A 27,574-nucleotide genomic window follows, 5' to 3' on the forward strand; every position below is an offset into this window, starting at 1 on the left:
ATGCCCTAATTACACCTCTGCCCTCTGTTGTCAGATGACACCTCTCATCAGCCAAGCCTGTGAACGTCTCCTGACTCACCTAAAACGCTATGCGGCATCCAGAGACACGTTCGACATCCAGAGGTAAGGACCCCCGTTACAGGTGAGGAGTCGCAGCCCTGAGTGGCTGGTTCTTGTGACTGTACATAATTGCTGGACAATTATCTTGGGAGTAGGAAACTGGAATTGCCAGGCATTCCCAACGGCACAGATGGGCTGGTTAATGAAAAGAAACCCGCTTAAACCATGACACAAAGCAACTGGAGCCAGGGATGCCGCCCGCTGAGGAAAATCCCAACAGGCAGTGCTTAGTCCCTGAATAGACCTGTCCTCTGCCTCCGTGGACATGGTGGGCAAGACATGCCAGGGCAGAAAGGGCAGGGACTTTGAGCAAAGTTCCTGATCTCTCACATCAAGAAAAATTGTGAGGCCAGCTGCGGTGGGACACACTTTTCATCCCAGCACTTGGGAGTCAGGAACAAGTAGATCTCTGTCGGTTTGAAGGTAGCCTGGTCTACACAGTGAGTTTCAGGCAATGGCTGCACAGTGAGACCTGGACTGAAAAAAGTGAGTCTTGAGGTCGAGGCTGTAGTTCAGTTGGTAGAATGTTTGCTTGGGATGTTCAAAGCCCTGGGATTAACTCCCAACACCACACCTTACTACACACCTGTAGCTCCGTATTCTGGATACTGGCTACATGGGGAATTCAAGGCTTCCTGAGATACCTGTGATTCTGACTCGAAAAAAAAATTAAAATTATAATAAAGTAAGTAAGGCATATGATCTGACCTGCTCAGGAAATGAAGGCAGGAAGATCACGAGTTCAAGGCCTGTCTGGGCGACTTAGTGAAACCCTATCTCAAAATAAAAAGCTAAGAAAATGGAGAGGTGGCTCCGCAGTTAAAAGCACTTGTTGCTCTTCCAGAAGACCTGGGTTCAATTCCTATCTCTCACATCAAGTGGTTCACATCTGTCTGTAACTTCTGTTCTGGGCATCCAATGCCTTCTGACCTCTATGAACAATGCAGGCATGTGGTGGTATACATACATACACTCAAGCAAACACATATGCACATAAAACAACTAAATCTCTAAAAATTATAAATAAATAAAAAAATAAAAGTGGGGGAATGGTTCAATATATAGTTCAATAGAATAGAGTATTTGCCTAGCACGTGCAAGGCCCTGGTTTCAATTCTCAGTTGAGCTAAATGGATTAATAAATAAATAAGTAGTGGATCATTTATGCATGGCAGCCACAGTTCTGTGGCGGGCAGGAGGGCAATGTTAAGTATATACAGCTGGCAATTCAAGTGACTGACTTTTCTCCTAGCAGCCTTTAGATGCTTTATGCTAAATCATGGCTGGCAGCAGCCTGGGACCAGGATGGCTGCAGATCAGCCCCAGCTGACTCAGAATTATCACCGCTAATAAAATCACAGCGTAGTCGACGCCAGCATTTCCGTGGTGCCCAACTGTTGACAGAGCTTCTCCACACGCTCTCAGATTGCGCAGAAGGTGGAAGAAGATAAGGTGGCCTTCTCGGCTAGCAAAGCAAAGCAAATCGTTCTTCAATCCTGGGATCATTAAGTATGAGGGGCTGGTGGAAATGCCTTCAGTAGTCATGCGTAGTTATTGCCTCAGTAGGGGAATCTGTGATCGATTGTCAGAATGTTTTCAGTAAGAGCAGTCAAAATTTTAGAGTCATCAAGTCACGACACCCATTCTCCACTGACAAGCTGGTGACTGCCGAACTCGTGCAGAAGAGGATCTAAGTGTGTCTGTATCCATGACACACACAGACGTTATAATTATAGAGGAATATTAATAACCCAGCTATTAGCCTCCTTCAAAAGACCTTAAGATGGCAATGCCTGAAAGAAAAGGAAAAGGGAGCTGGAGAGATGGTTCAGAAATTGAGAGCATTGGCGGCTCTTCCAGAGCTCCTGAGTTCAGTTCCCAGCAACCTCATGGCGACTCACAACTGTCTATAATGGGTTCTGTTTCCCTCTTCTAAGGACTGGTGAGGTGGCCCAGAGGTCAAAGGGAAGCCGGGAAAGCTTAGTGATCCAAGTTTGATCCTCAAAAACCACACAAAGGAAGAGGCCACCTGACCCCACACAAATACGTGCTGTTTCGATGTGCCAGTGACAGAGATGACAGGGTGGGAGGTGGAGGAAAGAACCAACTCCACAAAGTTGTCCTCTGACCTTCACATGTGATGTTCACTGTGGTGCCATGCCCCATCATGCACGCACGCACACACACACACACACACACACACACACATACACCATGCACAAACGTACACAGTATCAATACATGCATACCATTTTATGAAAGAATAATGTAGTTTAAAATGGCCTTTGGGAGGGACGGGCCTCCTATCCTGAGGTTAAATTTTCTATGGCCACTGGAAGACACAGTTCCTTTTGTTTGTTTGGAAAAGGCAATGTGTGTTTTCAGTAATAATATAAGTAGATCCTGAAAGCCTGCCCAGAGTTTTCTTCCACCCCACTCGAGTGAGAAGAACCCTTGCTTTTGTTCGCTTTGTTTGCCGCACTTTCAAAAGCTGCAAAGTCACCAGGCGTAGTGGAATAAGCCTTAGTCCCAGCGCAGGGAAGGCAAAGGCTAGCCAGGGTTACAGACGTCTAAAGAAGGGAGGGGAAGAGGGAGGTGGGGGAGGGAAGGAAGCCAAAACAAAAGTCTTCCAAATCATTGGAAGGGAAAAGGGCGGGGAGTAATGAGTTAATTGGGGTCATTCATCAATGCCCGTTTGACAACTGTCAATTAATTATTAGATTCTGACCTGAGAAGAGCTGTGCACACATGGGGGTGAAAGCCCCTAGGTTTGGGGGCTCCTATTTCCCTCCGCACAGGAAGGCCCCCTCCCCTGGAAGGTACGCACCTTGATATTCAATTCAGTCCTAAGGCTTGAGAAAGTGATGCCCTCACCTCTCCTGTAACTCCTCGGTAAGGCTTTCCCTAGTCCTCTGCTGCTGCAGGAAGCTTCCCTCCCACTGCCCAGCTCAGCTCTGCTGGAAGTCCCTCTGTGGTGCTTAGACCTGCCGTGCAGACCACACAGACCACGAGGGGTGCACTCTGGGAAGGTCAATAGGGTATCTTTCAAATGCCAGTCTCTCTCTCTCTCTCTCTCTCTCTCTCTCTCTCTCTCTCTCTCTTTCCCCCCACAGGTGTTACTGCTGTTACACCACAAACGTGGTGGCCAGTGTGGCTTTCGGCACCCAGGTGGACTCCCAGAACGCTCCAGAAGACCCATTTGTACAACACTGCCGGCGTTTCTTTGCCTTCAGTATCCCCAGGCCCCTCCTGGCTTTAATCTGTGAGTGCATCCCCTACTCAGGGTGGTGAGGCCAGACTCTAACTCATGGAAAAGCTTGCAGGGTAGAGTCGTTCCCCCCCATCCCCCCCCAGCTAGGAAAGGTTCCTCAGGAGTCTCTGAGAGTTGACTTGCAAAGACACTGTCTTCCTGGTGACTTGCCACCAACACAGGTAACCTTGGTCTCTGTCACACCAGGATCAGAAAACTGGTACATAGGAAGGCAAAGCCAAGACTAGAACTCCAAGTCTCTCGTTTCCTACGGCTTTTTGTTTTGTTTTCTTATCTCCTCACTCGAAATCCCGTCTTGGCCGGGCGGCAGTGGCGCACGCCTTTAATCCCAGCACTCGGGAGGCAGAGGCAGGTGGATCTCTGAGTTCGAGGCCAGCCTGGTCTACAAGAGCTAGTTCCAGGACAAGCTCTAGAAACTACAGGGAAACCCTGTCTCGAAAAAAAAAAAAAAAAAATCCCGTCTTGATCCAGGGAACCCTGTCCTAAGGACCCAGGCTGCAATATTGCAAGACAGGGGAGTGTCCACAGTGGATGGAACCATACCCCTGCCAGCAGCTGCAGCAGCATGTCTTAAGGACAATTCCAGTAACTGCTATGGGGACACCGATTCCAGAGAAAGACAAATAACAAATGGCCAGAAAGTTAATAAAGTTGATGTACTTCTACCCTCTTGTTAAATCTTGACACACTGTCGGTCACCTATTCTGTCCCCCAATCTCTGAGATTGGAGATAGCGATTGCTAAGTGCGAAATTGGGTTTGCAAGGCCAGGTGCACATGAGGACTGACTTTATTGCACGAGCATTCAGTGAGGGCTTACCATGCGTGGGGAATGGGACAGAGAGCAGAGCTCAAGTCAGCTCGAGCCTTGCTTGCTATGAGCAACGCTGAGTCTGTAAGGAAGACGGGCTCCCAAGGACACCGGTTCAAGACTGGCACTTGCTTCTTAGTGACAGAAGTCTAATGGCCCCGGTTCATTATCACTCCCCCTTCAACGCCACTTTTGTTTTTCTCTTTCAAGTATCATTTCCATCCATAATGGTCCCATTGGCCCGGATTCTGCCCAATAAGAACCAAGATGAACTGAATGGCTTTTTTAACAAACTCATTAGGAATGTGATTGCCTTACGGGACCAGCAAGCAGCAGAAGAGGTAACTATCTTAATAGGACGCAGCCTGGAAACAGAATGGAGCCTAATTTGGCATCACTCTCTCTTTTCTTTCTCCACCCTCCCAGCCCCTCACATCGCATGGGCCCATCCTTTATGAGTCTCCCGTTCTGAGCTTTCCGGGGCCAGTGGAAAGCAATAGGTATCAGGGAAGGGAAGAACAGTAGGCAGAAGTTCCTATCGATGTGCCTATTCCTGCTGTGAACTATCGAAGAACAAATGCCAGCCCCTGAACCGTCTCCCACCATCTAGACATTACCCCAAGCACAGGTTGCAGTAGCCCCACCCACTCCCAAATTTTGTTAAGTAAGAGCCTCATGTAATTTTCATGAGCATAGTCTTTCTGCCGAAAAATAGCAAGATGGGGATTCATAGCATGAATAGCATAAATATTAGCAAGACGTTTGGGCAACTGTCAATCAATCTTTCAACATGAAGATTCTTGCTAGAAAATTTGTGGTTGACGCCCCTGCTCAGTTTAGCACGTTCCTGGGTTTCCTCTTTCCCTTGCAGGCTTACCCTCTGCTTGGCACATAGTAAGGATAAGTAAATATTGGTCAGACTTGACTCTGAGTGGAATGCCATTGTTGGTGTGATAGAGCATCTTTCACCATCAGGAGATGCTCCTGCCCGTGGTAGAGCTGTCCATTAAGGGATTCATTGCATTAAAGACAGTTACGAAAATGAAAAAATGGGCTAAAAGGGCTTTTCCTTCGCTGCCTTGAGCAAGATGGAGCTTTAAAAGGGTTTTCTCAAAGACAGTGGCTCAGAGGGATTCATGAGGCCTGATGGTTAAGGCATTGGCCTAGAATGAAATCCAAGTCAATTAGTAGTTTGATGCACTTAGCAGCCTTGGGCAGCAGCCTGTCCTACTCAGCTACACGCCCTGGGGACGTGTAGCAACGTTTCTCTGCATCAGAAAGGTGTGGGGACAGATACGAGCTCTCAACCCCTTGGCCCACACCACCATCAGCTCCACTTGAATGCCCTTAGAGGTGGGGGAAATGGGCCAGCTGGTCTATCTGGCCCCACTAGAAAGCAAAGAGAAAAGACAGGACAACTTCATTCAAATGGATGTTTCTGGGCTGTGAGGAAAAAGCCTGAAGGACAAGAAATAACCATTTTCAGACCTCACGATTGCTGCAAAGGACTGTGCTATGAGAGCTTACACATATGCACAGCCATACACACATGCACAGCCATACACACACACACATGCACACCATACACACAGCACATAGCCATATACACACACATAGCCATACACACACAGCCATACACACACAGCAGCCATACACACACACACAGCCATACACACACACAGCCACACACATACACACACACATAGCCATACACACACACAGCCATACACACACACAGCCATACACATACAGCCATACACACACAGCCATATACTCACACAGACACACACACACAGCCATACACACACCACAGCCATACACACACACAGCCATACACACACAGCCATACACACACACAGCCATACACACACAGACACACACACATAGCCATACACACACACAGCCATACACACACAGCCATACACACACAGCCATACACACACACAGCCATACACACACACAGCCATACACACACAGACACACACACACAGCCATACACACAAGCCATACACACACACAGCCATACACACACACAGCCATACATACACACAGCCATACACACACACAGCCATACACTCACACAGACACACACACACACAGACACACACACACAGACACACACACACAGCCATACATTACACACAGCCATACACTCACACAGACACACACACACAGACACAGACACACACAGCCATACAAACACACACACAGCCATACACACACACACAGCCATACATACACGCACACAGCCATACACACACACAGCCATACATACACGCACACAGCCATACACACACACAGACACACACAGACAGACACACACACAAGACACACACACAGCCACACACATACAGTCACACACAGACATACACACAACCACACACACATATACACACACAGACACACACACACAGCCATACACACACACAACCACACACACAGACACACACATATACACACACAACCACACACACACAGCCATACACAGTCACACACACACAGCCATACACACACACAGACACACATATACACACACACACAGCTATACACACACACAGTCACACACACACACACACACACACACACACACACACACACTTGCACCCAAGCCTGAAACCCACTGGCTGTAGAACCAGGCTGAAAATTCAGAAACCGTTGTACTGAGTGACTAAGAGGTGAGAGGTTATTAAAGAGCCAATTACTGGGATTGCCTCAAGCTTTTCCTTCCACAAACTTTACAGCTATTTGTTTCAAACAATGAGTTGATCTGAGAAAAACCTCCCAACCACAAATCCAGGGCTGCCTGTGTCAAGACAGAGCTATACAGTTACTAAGAGCACTCACTTAGAACCCTTCTGAACTCTGTATACATTCCATCAAACAGATGTGTGTTTGCACAGCGAAAATGCCGCACAGATGTTAAAAGGTAAATATTTTTCTAAGCTCTAGCCGATGGGCGGATTAGATGCCTACATCTATCAGGGCATGTATTTTCCTTGGATATAACCGTAAACCAGCCCTGTTTCCATCCTAAATGGGCAGCTTTCGCATGGCCTCCGCGACGCTCTGGGAATGGAAGAGTCCCATCTGCACTCATGTTCCTCTCTAGCTCATGGGCCCTGGAGAGCGGCCCTTTCCCCTGGCCTCATCAGCTGGCAGTTAAGACAGACTTCTGCAAGACTTCACCAGCCCTTTTTGCAGTCTGGCTGGGCTTGCATAGGAGGGGGGAAATGCCAGCCGCCATGCTGCTTCTGGGAAAAGACTTGGTGTGGCTATGGCGGGGAGCTGCCATCACTCGGGTTCCACCCAAGAAAAGCGACAGCCGAGCCTCAGGGGCTAGGAACATGTCACATCCAGGCACCCAGGGAGCCTGGGGTGTCACGTTCCCCTGAGCCATCTTATTCTGCCCCCCCCCCCACCGTGACATGTGGGACCACAACAGCCACCCGGATGTTGACCAATAACAGGACAGCAAAATGAGCAGGGTCAGGGAACGGTGAGGAAACCCAGGCTTAGCTGTTTCCTCTGCTATTGAAGTGGGAACAGCCTGGTGGGAAATGGAGACCTTGCCTCCTTGGCCTCAATGTGTGTTCACCTGTAGTGGTGAGAGCCCTGCCAGGCTCCCGGCAGACACCTTTGATGGTCCCTACCTGTTCATCGGCTCCCAACAGCAGCTGAACAGTTGAAAACAAACCCACTGCTCCCATCCCCCAAGGGCATCTGTTGCTTTACATTCTGATTTGAAGAAGATTCTATTGCGTGTTTAATATGTGCTCAGCATAATACTTGGCCCAGGTGGGGGAAAAGGGAGGGTCTCACCCTGGGGTTGCTTTGCATCTCCCGGAGCAGAAAAAGTAGCCACACGTGAAATGCCAACAAAGTTAAAAGGTGGAATGACATGCCGAGGTGTGGGGCATAGATTATTCATGCAACAGGGGTTCAGAAGCCAACGAATTGAGAAAAAACGTCACACAACTAGGGAAGTCCTTTGAAATTATAATATTTTCCTGTTGGAAGTTCTGATACTCTCCTCTTGCTGTTTTAATCCCATAAACCAGAAAAGAGCAACATCCTGGTTGTTATTCTTCATTTAAAAAAAAAAAAAAAAAAAGAACATTTCTAAGAAAGGACATGCTGGGAACACCCTTCGCGAATGCCAGAGCAGTGGGTAAACACTCTGTGGTCAGGATTAGTGGTGGTCAAATTGTAAAGGATATGCAAATTACTGATAAGGAAGGTGGGGGAAATGATAAGGAGCCTTTAACCACTCAAAGGAGATTGAGGATTACTGGAGAGAAAAAAGAGATCCCATAGGAAGCAGGCTGCCAAGTCTGGGATCTTTGAAGACAAGCCGGCTCCTTGCTACGTGCCGCCATCCCGTCCTGTTGACTGTCTACTGTAGGAGAAAACTTAGAGCCGGCCACTGTGTCCTTGCATGGTAAACCGTAGACATGTGCTCTGATTTAAATCTATCAGGTGTTTTCTCACTGGAAATTCAGCCAGTAGTACACACGTTTAGAAAGTGCTAATCAGAACTAAAAGACTTGGCTTTCCCACCTCCTTTTGCTCTAGGGATCGGACTTGGCCAATGTTACTACACGTGAAAGATGCACATACGTCTCTAGGTTGTACACTTACTGTTTTTAGGGAATGAGATCCCACTGTATCTGCTGCTCTAAAACTTGCTTTATTTTAAGCACATTTGGGGGTGGGGTAGGAATCAGCCTGGCTGGAATGGCCTCATCCAGAATAGACGAAGGGAGCATGAGACATAAACACAACAGAATACTATTTAACCTTATAAAAGAACGGGATCTATTGGTTTTCAGCTACATACATGGATAGAAACTGGAGGGCATTATGTTAAGTGCAAGAAGCCAGGAACAGAAAGACAAACACAGAATGCTTGTTGGGCCTGTGGGAGCTGAAAATCTGATCCCAGAAATAGAAAATGATTGTCAGTGGAGGCTGGGGAGGGGAGGGAGGGAAGGGAGGCGGTTGGGTACCCAAACCCTGATGAGTAAGAGTTCTCCAGCTCAGCAGGAAAATTACATTCACAGCTAGGTGTGGCTGTTCTGTACATCTCCAAAAGGAGAGTTTGAAGATTCCAGACCTACACAGCACATACATGATATGGAAGACTCTGCTCTTGCCATCACACGTTGCATGTATTAAACTGTCCTACAGTTGCTCCGTAAGTCTGTACAATGGCAAAGAGGACAATAGCCTCATCTTCCATTGGAGAATCGGTCTGCCCCTCGCTGCTGTCCTGAGGGTCATTCTGGTGACCCCCAAGCTCTCACCATCTCAGATAACCCAGTGACAAGAACCTGCTCCTCCTGAGCTGTTGAGAAACTCCACCCAGGAGTCTCCGCCCTGGTCCTCCAGCCTCACTCAGTGACTCTAATGTGCCGTTTCCTCTCTTGTCCTCAGAGGCGGAGAGACTTCCTACAGATGGTGCTGGATGCCCGGCACTCCACACACTCTGTGGGCGTGGAAGACTTTGACATGGTCACAGAAGCCCTGTCCTCTGCCAAGTGCACAGTGGACCCTCCCCAAAGAAGCCGCCCTACACCCGTGTCTAAGCCTTTAACCACGGATGAAATTGTGGGCCAGGCCTTCCTCTTCCTCATCGCTGGCCATGAGATCATCACTAACACACTTTCCTTCGTCACCTACCTGCTGGCAACCCACCCTGACTGCCAGGAGAGGCTTCTGAAAGAGGTGGACCTCTTCATGGAGAAGCACGTGAGTAGGGCGGGGTCCAGGCGCCCGTGCACATCCACACGGCGGTGGATTCGGTGAAATGTCGCCTTAATGACTTGTTAAAATCACATTCTAAGTTTGTAAGATAAAATAAGGTCACACGCACCTTCGCCATCTCTCTGGGCTAGCAAGTAAAATGGGGTGTTCAGAGGAAAGTAAAGAGCCTGTAAGACTGGCTCCGGGGGCCTGCAGAAACCCAGGAAAAAATGGGGGGGGGTGTCAAAAGGCAGCCATAGGGAAGGAGTCTGTTTAAGGCATGCTTTGACTGTGAGCTACTTCCTGAAGAAGACAGGAGAGGGGAGTCAGCAAAGAGAGCCACGTCTGGAGAGGGATGCATCCAGAGACAGGTGTAGACAAGGGACACCAGATAAAGCAGGAAGGAGAGGGCAGAGGAAGAGGCACAATCCAGACAAGAAGGTAGGATGTGGCTGGGAGCCCCAAGCACAGGTGGAGTCTGGGGTGTCTTTGGAGATGAGGCCCCTCTGTAGTAGATTGCAGCAACCTTTCCTGGGTATTGTGCTGGGCTGCTTTCTCACCTCGTGGTTTTCTCGGGATGCTGCTGTGTGCATTGCCTTGAATCACTTTAAAAGTCCGTACTTTAACTAAGGAAATCCCCACAATGGAGTCTTGTCTGTTACACCCTGACGTCATTAGTCAGCAGTCACAAGTTTGGGATGGAGCTTATTCTGCTATTGGAAGCGTTAGGATCCAGAAACTAATTCTTAGACAAGTTACTTTGTCCTACCGGGGAAGTAGAGGCAAACTTAGTCTTTCTTCTCCAAGTCACTTTATAAATCTTCGGAACTCGAATAACTGCTACTAAGTGCCCCAGGATTTAACTCCATGTGAGCCTGTGTGGTCAACTTCAAGTTCTTTGATGTTATGATAACTGACAAGCTGGGTCTCCCCAATACCCTGCTTATACAGATTGATCTTTTGAGCCTAAATGCATGAGTTTGTATTTCTCCTTAACACTGTTTCATTCAGTCAAAATAATTTTAAGTCTTGATTCCACCATCTGTCATATTAGGGTTTCCTCCTGCTCATGCCTTCTGAGACTTGCTAACCATGTCTCCCATTTCATCCAAGTCATTGACTAAAATGTTGAACAGGACAGGGCTTCCTCCAGACTGACATTGATCCATTAATCAATATTCTTCGAGCATGGACTCTAAGCAAGCCATGAATCCAGATAACCCTACCACCTGGCTCCGTCTGCTTTATAGGGAGTTATAGAGCGTTTGGTTCCAGTTGAGTGGCAGGGGAGAAGAGAGGTCAGAGATGATGGGGTACATCACAGTGTGTGTATCTTATGACATATTTAGTACCAGGTAACAAAACTCTGAGTCAAACTGATTTCTAGCAAAAACAAACATTTGTATCTGTGGGTACGTAACCTTGCTCCATTCAGGAGTGAATGAGACTTCAGGAGTGAATGAGACTTCAGGAAAATATTTAGTGAAACCTCAAAGACACCCTCAGACCTTAGTTTTTCTGACCTCAGTTTTGACTGTTTCTTCCTGTTGGCCCCATGGTTGACTACACTATCCTTGGGAAGCCATAGGAAGCCTGCCCAGAGTGCCTGGGACCACATACTTCCTCACTCCTTGCCTCCAAAGAGGATCTGTGACTGCGAATTCCCTGTGAAAGTCGTGAAGGTCGCTCCAATCAGAATGCTGAGGTCACGGTCCACCCATGGGCCAATTATTGTAGTCAGGGCATAGGGACACAAATATGCCTGAGCAAACTGACTTTAACCCCAAGATCAAGTACGCGGAGTCCCATGGCTGGGGACTGGGGAAGATGCCTTCCTGAGGAAGGTGGCAGAGGGAAGTTCAGCCCATAGTCTCAAGCCAAAAGGCACGTTAAAAGAAGAAGTGGATGTAGAAGTATCTGCAGGGTGCCCTGTGATGGGGTACATATGAGAGAGGCCTGGGGAAGGCGCAAATGCTCCAAGAAGTGGGGTGGTTATCTTCACCCCGAGGGGGATTAAGAGCCAAGAGTCTATTAAGCAATAGCCCTTCCAAATGACACCTTCCAGGGCCACATAGATGTGCATAATTAGTTCTAGACTGTTGTGTTATAGACAGTAGCAAAGCCCTGGGAGTCTGCCAGGTTCATCAGCTACAGCCTGCATCAGGTCTGGGTAGGGAGCTGTGGACATAGCCAGGCTCCCAGGCAAAACCCGGTGACATTGCCCTCACCTCTACCCTGACCCAAACTGGCCCTGACCTCAAGGAAGGTGATGCCAATTCACCAGACCCTGGCCTCCTTCAACCTCTGAGCCTAGGATCAGGACTTCCTTCCCTAAAAGGCCACCTCCCTTGGGGCTGTGCTCAGTGTCCCCAAGCCATGGGAAGACCCATGGGCACACGAACTGATTGCACCAGGTACGGGTTTTCCATCCTCTGAGAATGGTGTGAATTGCAGACTCCGGGGCCCTGAGCAGAGACATTCTGATTTTGCTACAGGCTGGGAGGGGATTGCATCAATGATCAACAGTCCCACAGGTGCTGACGCACTTGGTGTTCATTTTGAGCCTGCAGCATCAGACACTGGCACCTAGAACCATCTCCCAAGAAAATATGATCTATCTACCTGTGTAAGTCCTGAGGGTCATTTTCTTCCTCTGGACAATATTTGGGGTCATTTTTTTTAATGTCTCCAGGCTGGTTTTTTTTTTTTAAATAAACAACAAAAAAAAAACCAGTAAGTAAGATAGTTGGAGAACACAGTGCCCTGTGCAGCCTCGTTCACAGCACCCACTCCGTGAATACTTGTCGGTTTCTTTTTCCTCTCCTTCCTTCCTCCTCCTCCTTCCTTCCTTCCTTCCTTCCTTCCTTCCTTCCTTCCTTCCTCCTCCTCCCTTCCTTCCTTCCTTCCTTCCTTCCTTCCTTCCTTCCTTCCTTCCTTCCTTCCTTCCTCCTCCTCCTTCCTTCCTTCCTTTCTTCCCCTTCCTTCCTTCCTTCCTTCCTTCCTTCTTCCTTCCTCCTCCTTCCTTCCTTCCTTCGTTCTTCTTTCCTCCCTTCCTTTCTTCTTTCTTTCTTTCTTTCTTTCTTTCTTTCTTTCTTTCTTTCTTTCTCTTTCTTTCTTTCTTTCTTTCTTTCTTTCTTTCTTTCTTTCTTTCTTTCTTTCTTTCTTCTCTCCCCAGAACTCTGTTAATATAGGCCATCTGTCAGGACATGAAAATGCAGATTAGCTGTTCACACATTATTTTCCCGAAAATATTCCTGAAAATTTGCATGTAAAGTATGATTTGTTATAACTTTCCTGCTGGTTTCCACTCAACAGCTATCTCCTGAGTGCCAGTTAATGCCGACTTCCGTGGCTGCAGGCTTTCCCTGTGCACAGGGGGCTCTGGCCTAGCTCTAGAGGGCAGGACCCCTTTGGGTGACCTGTCATTCAAGTGGCTGGATCCTGGCTCTTGTCCCTTCCCCCAGCACCTTCTCTCCTCCAGTAATGCCTTTTGGGGATGTAGTGAGAGCCTCCACCCTCCTCTACAATTGAAAAAAAAACAAAAAACAAAAAAACAAACCCTGTGTCGTCTGGGACTGCTTCTTGCAATGGTAGAAAATGTCACCCCCAATGGGCAGTCGAGAAGGTTCAACTGGTAAAGCCACCTTCTGCCAGTTTGATGAAAACTGGCTCAATCGTCCTCCACCAAGCTATACTATAGAATGAGAAAAGCAGACCTCACACTACCACCCGACAGCCACACTCTAGCGGTGGCACCTCTACTCCTCCCCCCACCCCCGCTGCACACAATAAATAAATATAAACAACAACAATGAAAGCAGGTAGACCCCAGGGCACAACAAACTCCAGAGGCTGCAAGTGTTCCAACCCTGTGCCCGGTTGCTCTCTCTGTCTCTTGGTTTCAGTCCCTTTGGGCACACTCGTCCTTCTGACTCTCCCCTCGCTTCAGGACAGCCGTGTCACCTGGAGTTTGAACAGTGTGAATTAAGTGAGGTCCATGAGAAGGTTTTGTGTTTTCTCCCGTTATTACTTTAAATGTACTCGTCAGTGTTTCCTCACGTGTGTGTTGTATGTGCGCGCACGTATGCGTTCACACACGTGTGAAGGCCCAAATTGGCCCTGGGAGCCTCCCTCCATTTCTCCCCATCTCATTCAGTGAGGCAGTGTCTCTCAGCTGAGCCCAGAGTTTCTGTATGGATAGTCTGTCTAGCCAATTCGCTCTGAGGATTCCCCATCTCCACCTTCTGAGAGCTGGAATCATGGGTAAGCTGCTACGCCCAAGCAGCCTTCCACGGGTTCTGGGATCTGGACTTGGATCTTCACACCTCTGCAATGAGCTGCCACACCTTGCTTGCATATAGAGGTTAGGGTCCTTTGCTTGTACAGCAGGTACTTTATTGACTGGGCCATCCCCCCAGCCCCTGGCTGAGAGTTTTAAGTATGAGGTTTCCTGGAACTGTGAGGTATTAAGTACCCATCTCTAGTCTGCTGAGTCGTGATCCAGTGAGCTAGCAGTAAATCCCTCTAGCACTGAGCTGCATCTGCACAGCTCTGACCTCTATATTAGGAAGACGGGGGCAGCAGAAAGCAGGTACAAGCCCAGCATGGAGAAGCATGGTTCTCCTGCTGAAATGCTCACACAGAAGCCCATTGCTTCTCAGGGACAGATCCCTCAAGCAGCCACTGGCAATGAGAACACGAGGGCCTGATTATCTTAGACCCAGGTCACCTGTCCATCTCTGCAGTTAAAGAAGGTGGGTCTCACCCCTTCCTCTAACCTTTCAGTGGGGGAAGGGTAGATCCTGGGTGTGGGGTGAATAGCAAAAAAAAAAAAAAAAAAAGCCCGTTCAGCATTGGGCATAGAACCCATGGTCCCCCAAACCCACAAATCCAAAGCTGCAGGATCTCCGTGACACAAAGCAACAATAGGATGTCCAAGAGGCGTCCCAGTGAGGGCCCAGTATCAAGGGTGTAGTAGAAGCCAGAGGCCTCAAACCAGACCAATGACTCATTGCAACGAACACTTAGAAGTAAAGATGTATGGACTAAAGGGTGCAATGTGTGACTCACAGGCCACACTACAGCTCCCGTGCCAAGATTTGTTTTATTTGGTTTTTTGTTTGTTTGGTCTTACCTTTAAATTTGGGGGTTTCTGGGGGCAGGAGGGCAGGCTGCAAGGGCAGAGGGTAGAAGCAAGGGGATGGGGGGATGAGTGGCATCAGGATGAATGATGTGAAATCCACAAAGAATCAATAAAAAGTTTTGTTTTTGTTTTTTTAAAAAAGGATCCATGGTCCCCCAAATAAGAAGTTCCCTCTCTCAGTTTCCTTCCCTCAGAACTTCTCAGAGCAGAGTCACGGAACCAGGACAGGGACGTGGGTCCAGCAGTGCCCAGGCCACCTGGCTCCGTGCATTTCTCCTAAATGATGTGGCTGCTTCTTGTGACTTCCTCGGGGCACCTGATGCTTCCGACTGCTTACAGTGGAGCCCAGGTTGCCAGCTGCCAGCTTCCGTGTGCATCCTTTACCAATCTAGAAGAGACTTATCAGCCATGAAAGTCAAGAGTTTAAAGCTTCACTTTTAGCAAAAACAACTTAACTCATGCGCTGCCCCCTTCCTGCCCTCAGCTCCTGCTCCCACCCCGTTGTTGGGGAATCAACCCCCGCTTCTGCCTAACAATGCTCTATTCCTTGCTCCTGACTCTGACCCATTTGGCCTCAGCTGCCTCTCTCCTTACAGGGACCAGGTTTCTGTTCCAGTGTAAATCTGCCCAAAGCTCATGTCTCCAGCCTTCTTTCTAGACACACATATTTTCTTCCAAATCATCTGTCTTGAGAATTTTGCTCAGCCTCTCTTCCTTTTGCTTAGAGCCTTCTCTCAGTCTGTTGCTATAATAAAAGACTTGAGAATAGACAAGATAAAAGAACAACTAGCAGAACATTTCACTATCACTCTGGAGGCTGGTGTACCAGAGTCTGCTGGCGGGTGGCGAGGGCCTTCTTGTTGCTTCGTGATATAGCAGAGAGTGTCACGTGCTGAGACAGCATGCATGCTAGCTTGGTCTCTGCTTCTTTGTTTTTGTTTTTGTGTATGGTTGTCTACATGTATACACACATGTACACACATGCACACACATGCACACATACATGCATGTACACACACACACACACCTATGGAGGTCAAAAGTCAGTGTTTTGTGTCTTCCTCCACTCTCAGCTTTATTTTTTTGACACAGAGTCTTTCATTGAACTTAGAGGTCAATCCAGCTAAACTGTGGCCAGTGAGTCTTGGGGACCCACCTGTCTCTGCCTTCCCACTCCAGGATGATATGTATGTGCCACTGACCCCAGCTTTTTACGTACATGCCTGGCATCCACACCAGATCCCCATACTAGCATGACAAGTGCTTTACCAAATGAACCACGTCCCAGCTCCTCTGCTTCTTTCATCATAAAACCACTCGTACCATTTTAGGCTCACTGCCCTCATGACTTCACTTAATCCTAATCTCTCAAAGGCTCCACCTTCCAATACCGTTGACATAGAAAATGAGAGACCAAATCCCAAGACATGGATTCTGGGAGCTGAACCACAGCGTTGCCCTTTTCAAATCACTGGGCCTTGTGGAGAACTCGTCTTTCCGCACCTAAGTTGTCTTGGTCAGTCTGAAAAGGGGGTACACTCATTCACTAGTAGCAGAGGAAGGCTTCTCCCATCTGCACAGTTTAGGAGACTGCAGAAAGCACTTCAGGATTCTAATCAGGCCTTTGCCATGAGGCTGTGCCATTGTTCACTCCAATGTGTAATTTTTTTTCCAATGTGTAATTTTTAAAGGGTGAGAGAGAAAATACAACTCGTTCCTTTTCGACTGTTTTGCTATAGCTTTAGCACTTCATGTTGAGATTATTGACTTTTGATCTGGCTAAACCATACTCCTTCTTCCTCTTTTGGTGCTGGACTATGCCAGCCAAAATTTATGAGCCGTTTTCCTTCTGCTTAATTGTTGATATAAATCTGCTCCGCAGAACCCAGTTATAAATTTATCACAAACTGGACGACAGTGATATACAGCCCCTGTTCAGGGTAGTCTGAACACAGCTATGACTTAGAAGGACGATCAACTCCCTGGAACTCTCCAGCAGCTACTTTGTCACATTATAAAGATCTAATTAAAACACATCGTCCTCTTCCTATTTCTCTTAAGGATCAAAGAACATCCCACGCTGGTTTTTTCAGCTGATTAGCTCATGCTGCTTAATGTGAGCAAAGTTGGGAGTTTGCTCCTTGAAGCAGCCAGAGGATCTCAAAGAGCCAAACATACCCCCATGGTTACAAAAATAAAATAGCTGTTAGCCACCAACAGCTATTCCATACATACATGTGTCCCTTTGTCACAGAGGGGAGCCCTGGGTTGAAAACTATTTAGACAGACTAACATAAATTTGCCCTCACTTTGGAGGAAAAAAGGTCTCCCAGCTAGAATCGCATCCAGGGTCACGCAGGAAGAAAGATGGAGCTGAAACTGGGCATGTGGCTCTCGGTCAGTGGGGGTTCCTCCCCTTGCCCAAGTCTGCTGGAATGCTGACAGAGCTTGGGCGCTCTCTGTCAGCTCCATAGCAAGCCACACAGTCCCCACGACTCCTTAGAATTCCTGCTTCTCTTTGGATCTCTCAACAGTGCTTCTGAACATAAAGCAGCCATGTAGAAGAGAAGAAATAAGAACACCTTAATATCCAAGCATAAAGGCAAGAACCAACATGGGGGCAGTGTGAAGCAGGCTCAGGCCATAGCACTAGCAAGAGGCTAATGTGTCTCTGGGGAGATGGCTCAGTTAGGAAAATGCCTGTCAAGTCAGCATGAGGGCCTGAGTTTGGATCCCCAGCACCCATGCAAAAATGTAGGTAGGGTAGTGTGTGTCTATAATCCTAGCACTGGGGAGGCAAAGACAAGAGACTCTGTGGACCCGTTGGCTGGCTAGCCTTGCCCAGTTGGTTAGTTCAAGGTTTATTAGAGACCCTGTCTCAAAAAACAAGATAGAGCTGGTGTGGCGGCGCACACCTTGAATCCAGTTCTCAGGAGGCAGAGGCAGGCAGATCTCTGTGAGTTTGAGACCAGCCTGGTCTACATGATGAGTTTTAGGCCAGTCAAGAAAGAAAATAAAATAGAAAGCAACTGGCTAGCACAAATGTCCATCTCTGGCTTCTAAACATACATACACACACACACACACACACATACACACACACACACCCCAATAAGCACACAAATTTAACATGCATAGGAACCGTGAGGCTAAACTTCAGATTCCTGTTGGACTGAACCTGGGTGGGGCTCCATGTGCATACAGTTTCCAGGGAGCATTCTCCAATCTGAGGTCTGTCGGCAGCTCGCAGGGTAAGAGCCAGGCCCTTCAGTTGCAGATCCTGCTCCTGTCGTGATGGCCTGCAGCCAGTGTGTGTTTATTCCTAATGATAATGAAGGCCTCGAGGAGGATCGACAGTGGCTCGCCTTTTGTGAATACATTTTAATGGTTTCTAGATTATTCCAGCGATGATGCCAGTCACTTTATGGATGGGAGATAAAGTGTGGAGGGATTCATTCCATTCTAATCCATCTTGGAAGTCCGTTAGTCCTAAATGTATCCTACAGTCTTCTTGCCTCCTTAAGTAGATCTCCGATGGGAAGGGAGGGCAAGCTTCTGGTTGACTTAAAGCCATGTTCAAAGCAGACAAAACGGTGAGCAGGAGGCAGTGTGCTTGCATAGACATTCATATTCAACATGCACCCACTAGGTTGTCCCCCTCAAGCAGGGTGCTCTATCTGGTCCTGAAGCTTGCCCAGGATTGTCTTGGTCACCTGGTGGCCCTGCCCAAAGTGTTGTTGACGAAGGGAAGTTCCCCTATACCATTTCTCTGCTGTCACGTGAAAAAAGGGAGTCTTCGTGAGGGGGTTGCTTAGAAGTGAACCTCAACTTGCCTACTTTCCTGTCCTTTCTGGGAGCTTTGGACCCTAAGACATAGCACCCCAACAATGACTGCTAGGTGGGGAGTCTTCATATGTATGAACGGGGGTCTCTCTAGAGTGTGCCTGGGGCTCTCCCTGCCACCCACATGACAGTTTCTAGAGAGAAGACAGACAGCTGACACTTCTGTGTGGGCAATTAATGAGTCCCTAGAGCAGAGTGGCCAGTAGACCAGGATCCAGAGAAACCAGCCCCATGGCTTTTACACAAACAGACGGGAAGGGCAGATGGTACCTCTCAGGGCCTGTCTGGGCGGTGAATGGTCACAATCTCTCTCTGTCACCATCCGGGACTCCTAAACCTTAATATACAGATACCCAGTGCCTACCCTTACAGTGCTCCCTGGGAAGTCTGACCAACCCTGACTGTGACCAGCCTCCAGCCTTCCCAGTCCCTTCCCCCCTCAACCATCTCCTTTCCCTTCTCCTACGGTGCCCACAGGACTGTCTTCTCTCCTTCCCCCTTCATTCTTGCCCTAGCTCTGTTCCCCAGATCCAGAGAGATCCAGAATCCACCCCCCTCTCCCGCCTTACCTCCTGGCTCGCTGCCCACTAGCAGCCCCAACCATCAAGAGACCCTGTCACTGGACACTGAGGTAAGGAAGACAGGGGGAAGATTGAAGGACAGGAAAGATTGAGGAGCAGCTTTTCCGAGCTGCCCCACCTCAGCAAGCATAGCACTTCCATTCTTTGGATGTTTAGCAATGAACGCTCCAAGTCCAGCCCACCCCACCCCTGCTGTGTCCCTGCAGAACACACGGAGAGGAGAGGTGACCTGTGATGGAACAGCTCTCCCCGGACTGCCCCACACCAATCAGCCTGGGATGTGTCCCTTTCCCATGACAACTTAGAGTGCTGTATATTCAATATCCGGGGCCCTAGAGGATTCAGGCTTTGCTAAGAATGTTAGATGGTAGGGTGAGCTGCAGGCCGGCTGCCTTCCGCCACCCAGCTCCCGGCCGTCTGCTAGCTTTTGCCCCGAAATAACAACACACAAATTGTATTCTTTTAAAACACTGCCTGGCCCATTATTTTCAGCCTCTTACTCACATCTTGACTAACCCATATCTAATAATCTATGTAACACCACGAGCCGTGTCTTACCCGGGGAAATATTCAGCATGTCTGACCTGGTGGCTAGCTTCATCGCATCTGTCTCACTGAGGAGAGGCACGGCAGTCTGACTAAGCGATCTACCTCACTTCCTTCTTCCTGTTCTGTCTACTCCACCCACCTAAGGGCTGGCCAAGGCAGTTTCTTTATTAATTATCCAATGAAATCATCAGATAGATAGAAGACACACCTACATCATTTCCCCCTTTTCTGTTTAAACAAAAAAGAAAAGCTTTCACTTTAACATAGTAAAATTACATATAACAAAACAGTTATCAAGCAAGAATTACAGTTACAATATTTATATCTACTTTATCTTTTATCGTATCTAAGGAAAACCGTAACTATCTATCTATTCTTCAGCTCCATCAAAGACTCCAGAAGGATATAATATTACCTAAGTAAACAAGAAATAAGCAACTTCCAAAACTCTATAAATGACCAAGACATCTTGCTGCCTGGACAGTCACCCAAAGTTCTTTTGTACCATTGGGGCATCCATCTTCGGCCTACAGGCCCATAGTATCCAGAAGACTTTTCCATGAAGCAGGAATTTTCAAAGGCAGTTCAGTCACTATCTGCTGTGTCCTGCAGAACGTCTCGCAGACTCTTTCATGAGTCAGGAATCCCAAAGAATCATCTTACATTTAGGCAAGTTCAGCAGTCCTCTCTCTGCGGGTTCTTTGTGTCCAGTCTATGCATCAGTCCAGGCAAGAGCAGTTTCTTGCCCAAATGGCTACCAAACTCCATAAGGAGCCTCTTCGATGCCCATCTTCCTCTTGAAGTAGATTGGTGCTGCCAGGAGCAGATGTGTCTCATTGTCATGAAAAATCTAAGTTATTAAAACATTTAAGTGGAATATTCTGTAGTCTTTAGCGGAAGGAGCTCCTGCAACAGTAGGGTCAGTTCACAGCAACCCAGAAAAGCAGGAATTCAAAATAAATGTGAGCAAGCCAGAGCCACAGGTGGAACTCAGCGTTCTGCGGTCCACTTGGCTTTGAGTTACACTTGAACCAAGTGGTTCTTAATTATTGTGCACACCAAAAAAAAAAATGGATTTTGTTCCCTAGAATTAGCTTTGGAAGTAAAAGAACAAATGGAAACTTGGTGTTTTGACTTCCCTGGACACCTTTGAGGAATGCCATTTTACACAGAAGTTTCCAAATAGCTAAGTCTGGTGAGAATTTAAAAACCTGTGGTTCTTAAAAGACCTCCTGTAAACCCACTGCCAGATTCAGAACGCCACCGTTTTGTCTCAACATATTATCCACTATTAACCTGCACTTCTCCGGCAGGGGCACCAGAATCAAGCCCAAGCAGGATGCCAGCCCTATCGGCATAGGAAATCACATCTGCCAGGCCCACTGGTCCAGCCCAGATCCCACAACAGCGCCCGGTTCACACCAGGCCTGTGAGATGCTGGTGCCCAGAGGAGCCATGCATGGAGGCAGTGCCCTCCTCCTCCAGCTAGAGGCAGATCTGAGTGAAGATCTGGGATAGGGTTGGCAGGGACGCACACCGGATAAAATCCAGTCGGTTACTGCCTACTGGGAGGGTGAAGTTACTCAGGACAAGGGCCACAACTGAGGGAGAGGATGTAGGCTGAAGAGTCTGCGCAGGGTGGGACCCACAGTCAGACAACTATGCTCTCACAGGCTCCTGTGGAGCCTCACACAGAACTATCAGGTGATGGCTAGAACCTTCCGAACAAGGGGAACCTGGGCTGTGGCAGTGACACACCCAGAAGGACAGATCTATGACAGTAGCTCGTAGGGTCAGGCTTGACGGTTCCAAAACAAGGGACTTTCTACTAGGGTATGAGTTTCCCCTAGAAACTAACGCAGTTTTGGCCTGGGGCTCCTCTCGGGCTCTGTCCAGCCCTTCAATACCTTAGAACCAAGGGGAGGGGGTGGGGGTGTCAGGGAGGCACCACAGAAGGAGGGGCCTCTCCAGAGTGTTTGTGTTGCAGACTTTCTGGTAGTCTGCTCCTCCCCAGGGCTGTGAGCAGCGTTGTGTTTTGTGTTGTGCTGTTGTCTGCTTGAGATGTTTCGTAACTGAACATGGCATGTGTGAAAACGCCAACTAGATGAGCATGCCCGTCCAGGCCTATGAATATTCCAGATCAGAGGGATGCTCCACTCTCCAGTGAGTGGCAGTGTGGAAGGTTTATGAAGTTGAGCGGTTAGAAATCTGTCTTTTACGTTTAAATATTTAGATTGGGTCTCTAGGACTCAGGAGGCAAAGCCCCGTTCCTCACTTGCTTAATTTGATTCCCCCCCCCCCCCTTTTGGTAGCACAAGTTGTTTTTCAAAGGCTCATTTCTTGAATGTTCCCTATAGGAAGGATGTAATTAAACTCCGCTGGCCTCCTCCTGCTGGGACCAAACTGGGGCAGGAGCTGTGGGGAGCCCACCACAGACCCCCTGCCAAGGCTTCTTGTTATGGAGATGAGAAGGGAACACGTTTCCCCCTGGCTATGAACAAGGAGGGGTGGAGAGCCACCCAGACTCCTGTCACCTTGTGACCCCTGTCCTAGACACTCTAGTTAGTTGGTGAGGACCAGGACGGTGAGGAGGAGAAGGGAGGCACCGACTCCTGTCTTCTCTGTGGCAGGCAAGGATTTGAATTACCTGAGTAACTGACACCAGTGTCTGGCACGAGGTGAGCCGGGTCAGGAGTGGCGGCGCGCACCTGGAGCCCCAGTACTCCAGATTCGAAGGCAAGAGCATCTTGAATTTAAAGCCAGCCTGGGTTAAGCACTGGGAACTTGTCTCAAAAATGCCCCAAAGTCAACCAACCAAGAAGAGATGGTCCAGGATTGCTGTTCTTTAAAACATAAAACTTTTCCCTGAAAATGCATCGTTTGGGGTCCTGGCCCTCCCTCCCATCAGTCACTGGGTTTGCAGTCCACCCCTCTCGGATCTGGGGTGCAGCTGTGTCATTGTTCTCAGCTGGCAACAGGGTGAAGACGCGTAAGTTGTACCACAGGCCCCCAACCACACTCCACCAAAATGGACCAGAGCAAAGAGTGAGCCTTCCAAGCTGGGGGGGGGAGGGGAGGAATGGAGGACAGAGTGGTGACCATCACTGGATCTGTGACAGGACACACCTTTTTGTCCCTTGGTTTTCCTCTCCCTAAAATGGGGATAGGTCCATATTATAGCTCATAGGTTGTCACGGAGCTGAGTTAACACACGTGTGATATTTGTGACAGCATTAACAATACATGAGTCGGCTGTTATCACCTGTTCTGTGCCTCAGTTTCCTTATCTGTAAAAGGGAGGGATTGGAATAGATGGCATCTCTGCTGTCAATAACAATGGCATTGAGTGTTCTCAGGGAAGACCCAAGCTCCTGACTTTGCAAACAAGCACTAACCTGGTCCTCGCAAGAACGTCACAAAGTCAGAGCTGTCACGGTGCCTCTGGCATTGACAGGGAAAGAAGAGCCAGAGCGAGAGAACCAAGACAGAGCGAGGCTTATTTTAAGGAGTTGGCTCACGCCGTGTGGGGGCTGGCAAGTCTGAAGTCTGTAGGGCAGGCTGGCAGTTGGAAGCTCACACAGGAGTTGATGCCGCCGTCTGGAGACAGGGTGGCTTCTCCAGGAAACAGCAATGTTCACTCTTCTGCCCTCGACTGAGCAGATGAGGGTCAACCCGCCAGCCCAAGGTCATGCCCTTTATTTAATGTAGGATAGACGCTAATACTGTGGGGCAGACTATTCCATAGAATACATAGTGGGGGGGGGCACAGCCTAATCAAGTTTTCAAAAGACTTGTCATGATAGAGAGAACAGCATCCAAAGATAAGGGTTCCATTGGGAAGGACCCACCCAGGATCCTTCTGGCTTTCCCATCTCCTGACTTGTACCAAGGATGCTTATCAACACGTATCTAATGTTCGGGGTTCCATGGCTGCTCCTCTGAGCTCTGGTGTTTCTATTGACTAGGTAGGTGGTAGTGGCTCTAAACATACTGGAAAGGGAGGACTTCAAGACTACCTTCAGAGGTGGAGCTTGGGGCTGTATGTATTTCTGTTTCATGGAACCACGGAAACGCCAGTTGTCCAGGTGGCAGGGGCATCCCTGCCCGTGCTCGTCTGTGGCGAAGGAGCCCAACCCTGCATCAGCCCCTCCACCAGCACCATCTCTGACCCGTCATCCTGTTTCTCAGGACCGCGGAAGGTCTTAGGTTTATTGTGATTTTCCTGACTTCATGGTCTACTCGCTGAGTTTCTGGGTTCTCTTTCTGAGTGGCCTGTAATGGTATGAAATGAATGGCACTTAGGCAACTTCACCCTCCTGGCCCTAGGTACCTGGATATTTCACCCACACCCACAAAAACATCCTGGAACCTGAAAACTCAGTCCTGGGGCTGCTTTCTGCTTCAACAGACACTCTGCCTGAAGCCTTTCTTGGTCATCATCATCATCATCATCATCATCATCATCATCTTGTATATGTAACTTTGTCGTGTCTCTCTCTCCTTCTGCATTTATGTGGTTGTGCTCAGGGGTGGGGAGTCACCAGGCTTGACACGCACCTTTGCGTGTTGAGCCTTCTTGTGGGTCCCCTTTCTCATTCTCATTTGGAGATGGTATCGCCTCATTCTTTACAGAACATTCTCTGGCTCTCCTCCACCTTCTCTTCGGGGTCTGCCCCACTGGAAGTTTACACTCTGGTTGTAAACTGGGCATGTAGTTAAATCTATTAGGCATATACAAGAGACACTTGGCTTGTGGCCACATTGGCTCTCCCACCCCCGGGGCCCACTCCCTACCCAGCACTGCACTGCTCTGCCAGAGCCCTCCCCATCCTCTCTCCTGGGTACCAATCAGAGGCCACCTTCTCACCGTCGACCCTGCCCTTGGCTGCTGCCGAATGCTGTTTCCTCTCAGTGTAGAGAAGGCCTGGAAGATGGTTGGAAAGGGAAGAACGGCCCAGAACTCTGAGACTGTATTCCCCATCTTTCTACCCAAAAGGATACAGGACCTCCAGGCCTTACCAAGTCTCATCTAGATTCTCTAGATTCGCTGGTGTTTGTCACAGTTTGGCAATGAAGTGGCCCCCAAAAGGCTCATGTGGAAGGTTAGCTTTCTACCTGACAGTGCCCTATGAAGGTGTCTGGACCGTGAGACTTCTGATGGATCCATCATTCAGAGGGCTTGCTGGGCAATGGTAGAAACCAAAAGTGAAGGCTGTTTGAAGGAAGCTTGTCACTGAGAACAGGTGTCTGGACAGCCTCCCCCTCCTGCTCCCCTTTCTGGCTGCCTTGTGCGCAGCTTTCCTCTGCTATGCCCCACCATGCCTTGCCACCATGTTGTGCCCTACCGTATAGGAAACCACAGAGTCCAGTGAGCAGGGACTCTAAAGTCTCTAAAACCATGAGCCAAAATGACTCCTTCCTGCTTTTAAGTCCCTTCTTACGGATAACAGCGACAGGAGACTACCACACCTGCTCTGCACAGCCATTCAACACGGTACAGTCTGACTTGAGACAACTAGCAGCCCAGGAGGCTTCTCCCCACTCCAGCCATTGTGCCCATATGCAAATCAAGACCCCAGAACAGCCAGAAACTTCCATGTCCTCAAGAGCTATAAAAATGGCAGCGATTGGGATCCACTTCTGACTTAGTTGGTCCAGAGTGAGTCCCGGGTTTCTGAAAAGACCCTGGGGATCTCAGATGCAGCTCGGGTGAAGGCTTAGTACCATGGGTGCTGTGAGGAGTCTGCACCAAACGATCTATGTGACCCAAAGTCACTGTCAACCTCAGGAGTGTTTTTTGTTTGTTTGGTTGGTTGGTTGGGTTTTTTGTTGTGGTGGTGGTTTTTTTTTTGTTTTGTTTTGTGTTTTTTCAAGACAAAATTTCTCTGTGTAATAGCTCTGGCTGTCTTGGAACTCATTCTGTAGACCAGGTTGGCCTTGAACTCACAGGGATCCACCTGCCTCTGCCTGGGATTAAAGATGGGATTAAAGTGTTGGGATTAAAATGCTGGGATTAAAGGCGTGTGCCACTACTTCCCAGCTAGGAATGGTTTTATAAACACCCTGTGGGGCCTGGAGCTGCTCATAGCATTTTAGAAAAACCTCAAGTCAAGTTGCTAGGAAGCAGCAAACTTTCTGAGACAGTGTGTTGGTCACACCCAGTTCCTCTCACTTAGCTACAGTCCAGAAAGGCCTTAGAGATGGCTGGTTGCTCCGGCAGGGCCAGCAGGTGTACTTATCTGAAAGCGTCTCGCAAAAATCACATCAAAGCCAAGACTGGGAGGTCACCTGGTCTGTGACCGACTCTAGGACTGGGAGGCCCATTTCTCCCTCTTATCCTCAAGACAACTGGAGCTCAGGGGTATCCCTTCACAGGTTCCCACCCCAGCTAAGAAAGAAGAGTAGCTAAGTGTTCCGGTGTGGTGTGGAGGGGTGAGCCAGCTCTTTGTGTCTCTCCCACCCTCTCTCTCTTTCCACCTTGCACTGTAAATCTCACTTGATGAGTCCCCAGCTTGGCTGCAAATGAGAGATTTGTAGATCCGGAAGATGTTAATGATGGTTCCTACCTCCTGAGTAACGGTAAACATTTATGGAGCATTATAATTAGTCATAATCACTTTTATGTGCTAAATAAATCTGACCTTGCTGTAAAGAAGTCGACCCTACTAGCCAAGAATCCTGGGTAAAATGAAGTCTCCTAGAAGCACCTAATGCAAGAGACTCTCGCTCAATAATACAAGAGCCAGGTAATCCTAACAACCAATTCTATGTTTGGGCTTCATTTTAATGACTAAATCAAACAGCAGCTTGGAGGTAAAGTAACTAAACTAAGTTAGCGACAGAGACTTAATTTGAACCCAGAACAACCATTCCCTGGTACCATCTTGGGAATGGCCCCTAAGTCTGGGAGACACTGTCCCGTAAGAGCAGATGTCAAAACTGGGGGACCTGTAGTCAGATGCACATATGACTTCTGTTTTGTTACCATTGTGGCAGCCAAGTTCATGGCAGGATGTTGGAAGTTCCCAGAGTTGTTTCTTCCTCTGCCCCGAATGTCCCCTTTCTGCTGCCACCAAGCCTCAAAGGACAGTACTAGAAAAAAAAAAATCACTCTTTCCTTGGCAACAAGGAAGTATCAGTAAGTTAAGATGCATTTGTTTTTACCAGTAAGAGATTGATTAATTCAATAATTAATAAACTAATCAAACAAGTTAAAAAAAATCACAGCAGAAGAAAGAAAAAGGAGGGGCTGGAGAGACGGATTGGTTGTTAAGAGCCCTGTTCCCAGTACCTGCGTCAAGTTGCTCACAACTGTCTGTCACAGAGGAACCAATGCCCTCTGGCCTCCAAGGATGCCCGCACACTTGGTGCATCTACATACATATACACATAAATAAAAAAGCAGATTTTTAAAAGCAAACCTAGGTTGATTAGAAATAGGTTCTCTTTGCTTTGCATTTAATTTACATTCTCCTTGTCTACCCTTGGGTCTCTTAAAATTAATCTCTATAGATA

At 48.3% G+C, this 27,574-nt stretch overlaps 1 protein-coding gene across 1 annotated transcript in view; it reads left to right on the plus strand.

Annotated features, from left to right (window-relative positions):
* Positions 1 to 27,574, plus strand: part of Tbxas1 (thromboxane A synthase 1) — a 167,033-nt gene that overhangs the window by 101,708 nt on the left and 37,751 nt on the right. Inside the window, exons 6-9 of the mRNA XM_038318530.1 lie at positions 35 to 123; positions 3,234 to 3,382; positions 4,412 to 4,542; positions 9,635 to 9,949. Coding sequence (XP_038174458.1) covers positions 35 to 123; positions 3,234 to 3,382; positions 4,412 to 4,542; positions 9,635 to 9,949 — 684 coding nt within the window. The remainder of the gene's footprint in view (positions 1 to 34; positions 124 to 3,233; positions 3,383 to 4,411; positions 4,543 to 9,634; positions 9,950 to 27,574) is intronic.

The sequence above is a fragment of the Arvicola amphibius genome, chromosome 2 (assembly GCF_903992535.2).
Source record: "Arvicola amphibius chromosome 2, mArvAmp1.2, whole genome shotgun sequence".
In the NCBI taxonomy this organism is placed as follows: Eukaryota; Metazoa; Chordata; class Mammalia; order Rodentia; family Cricetidae; genus Arvicola; species Arvicola amphibius.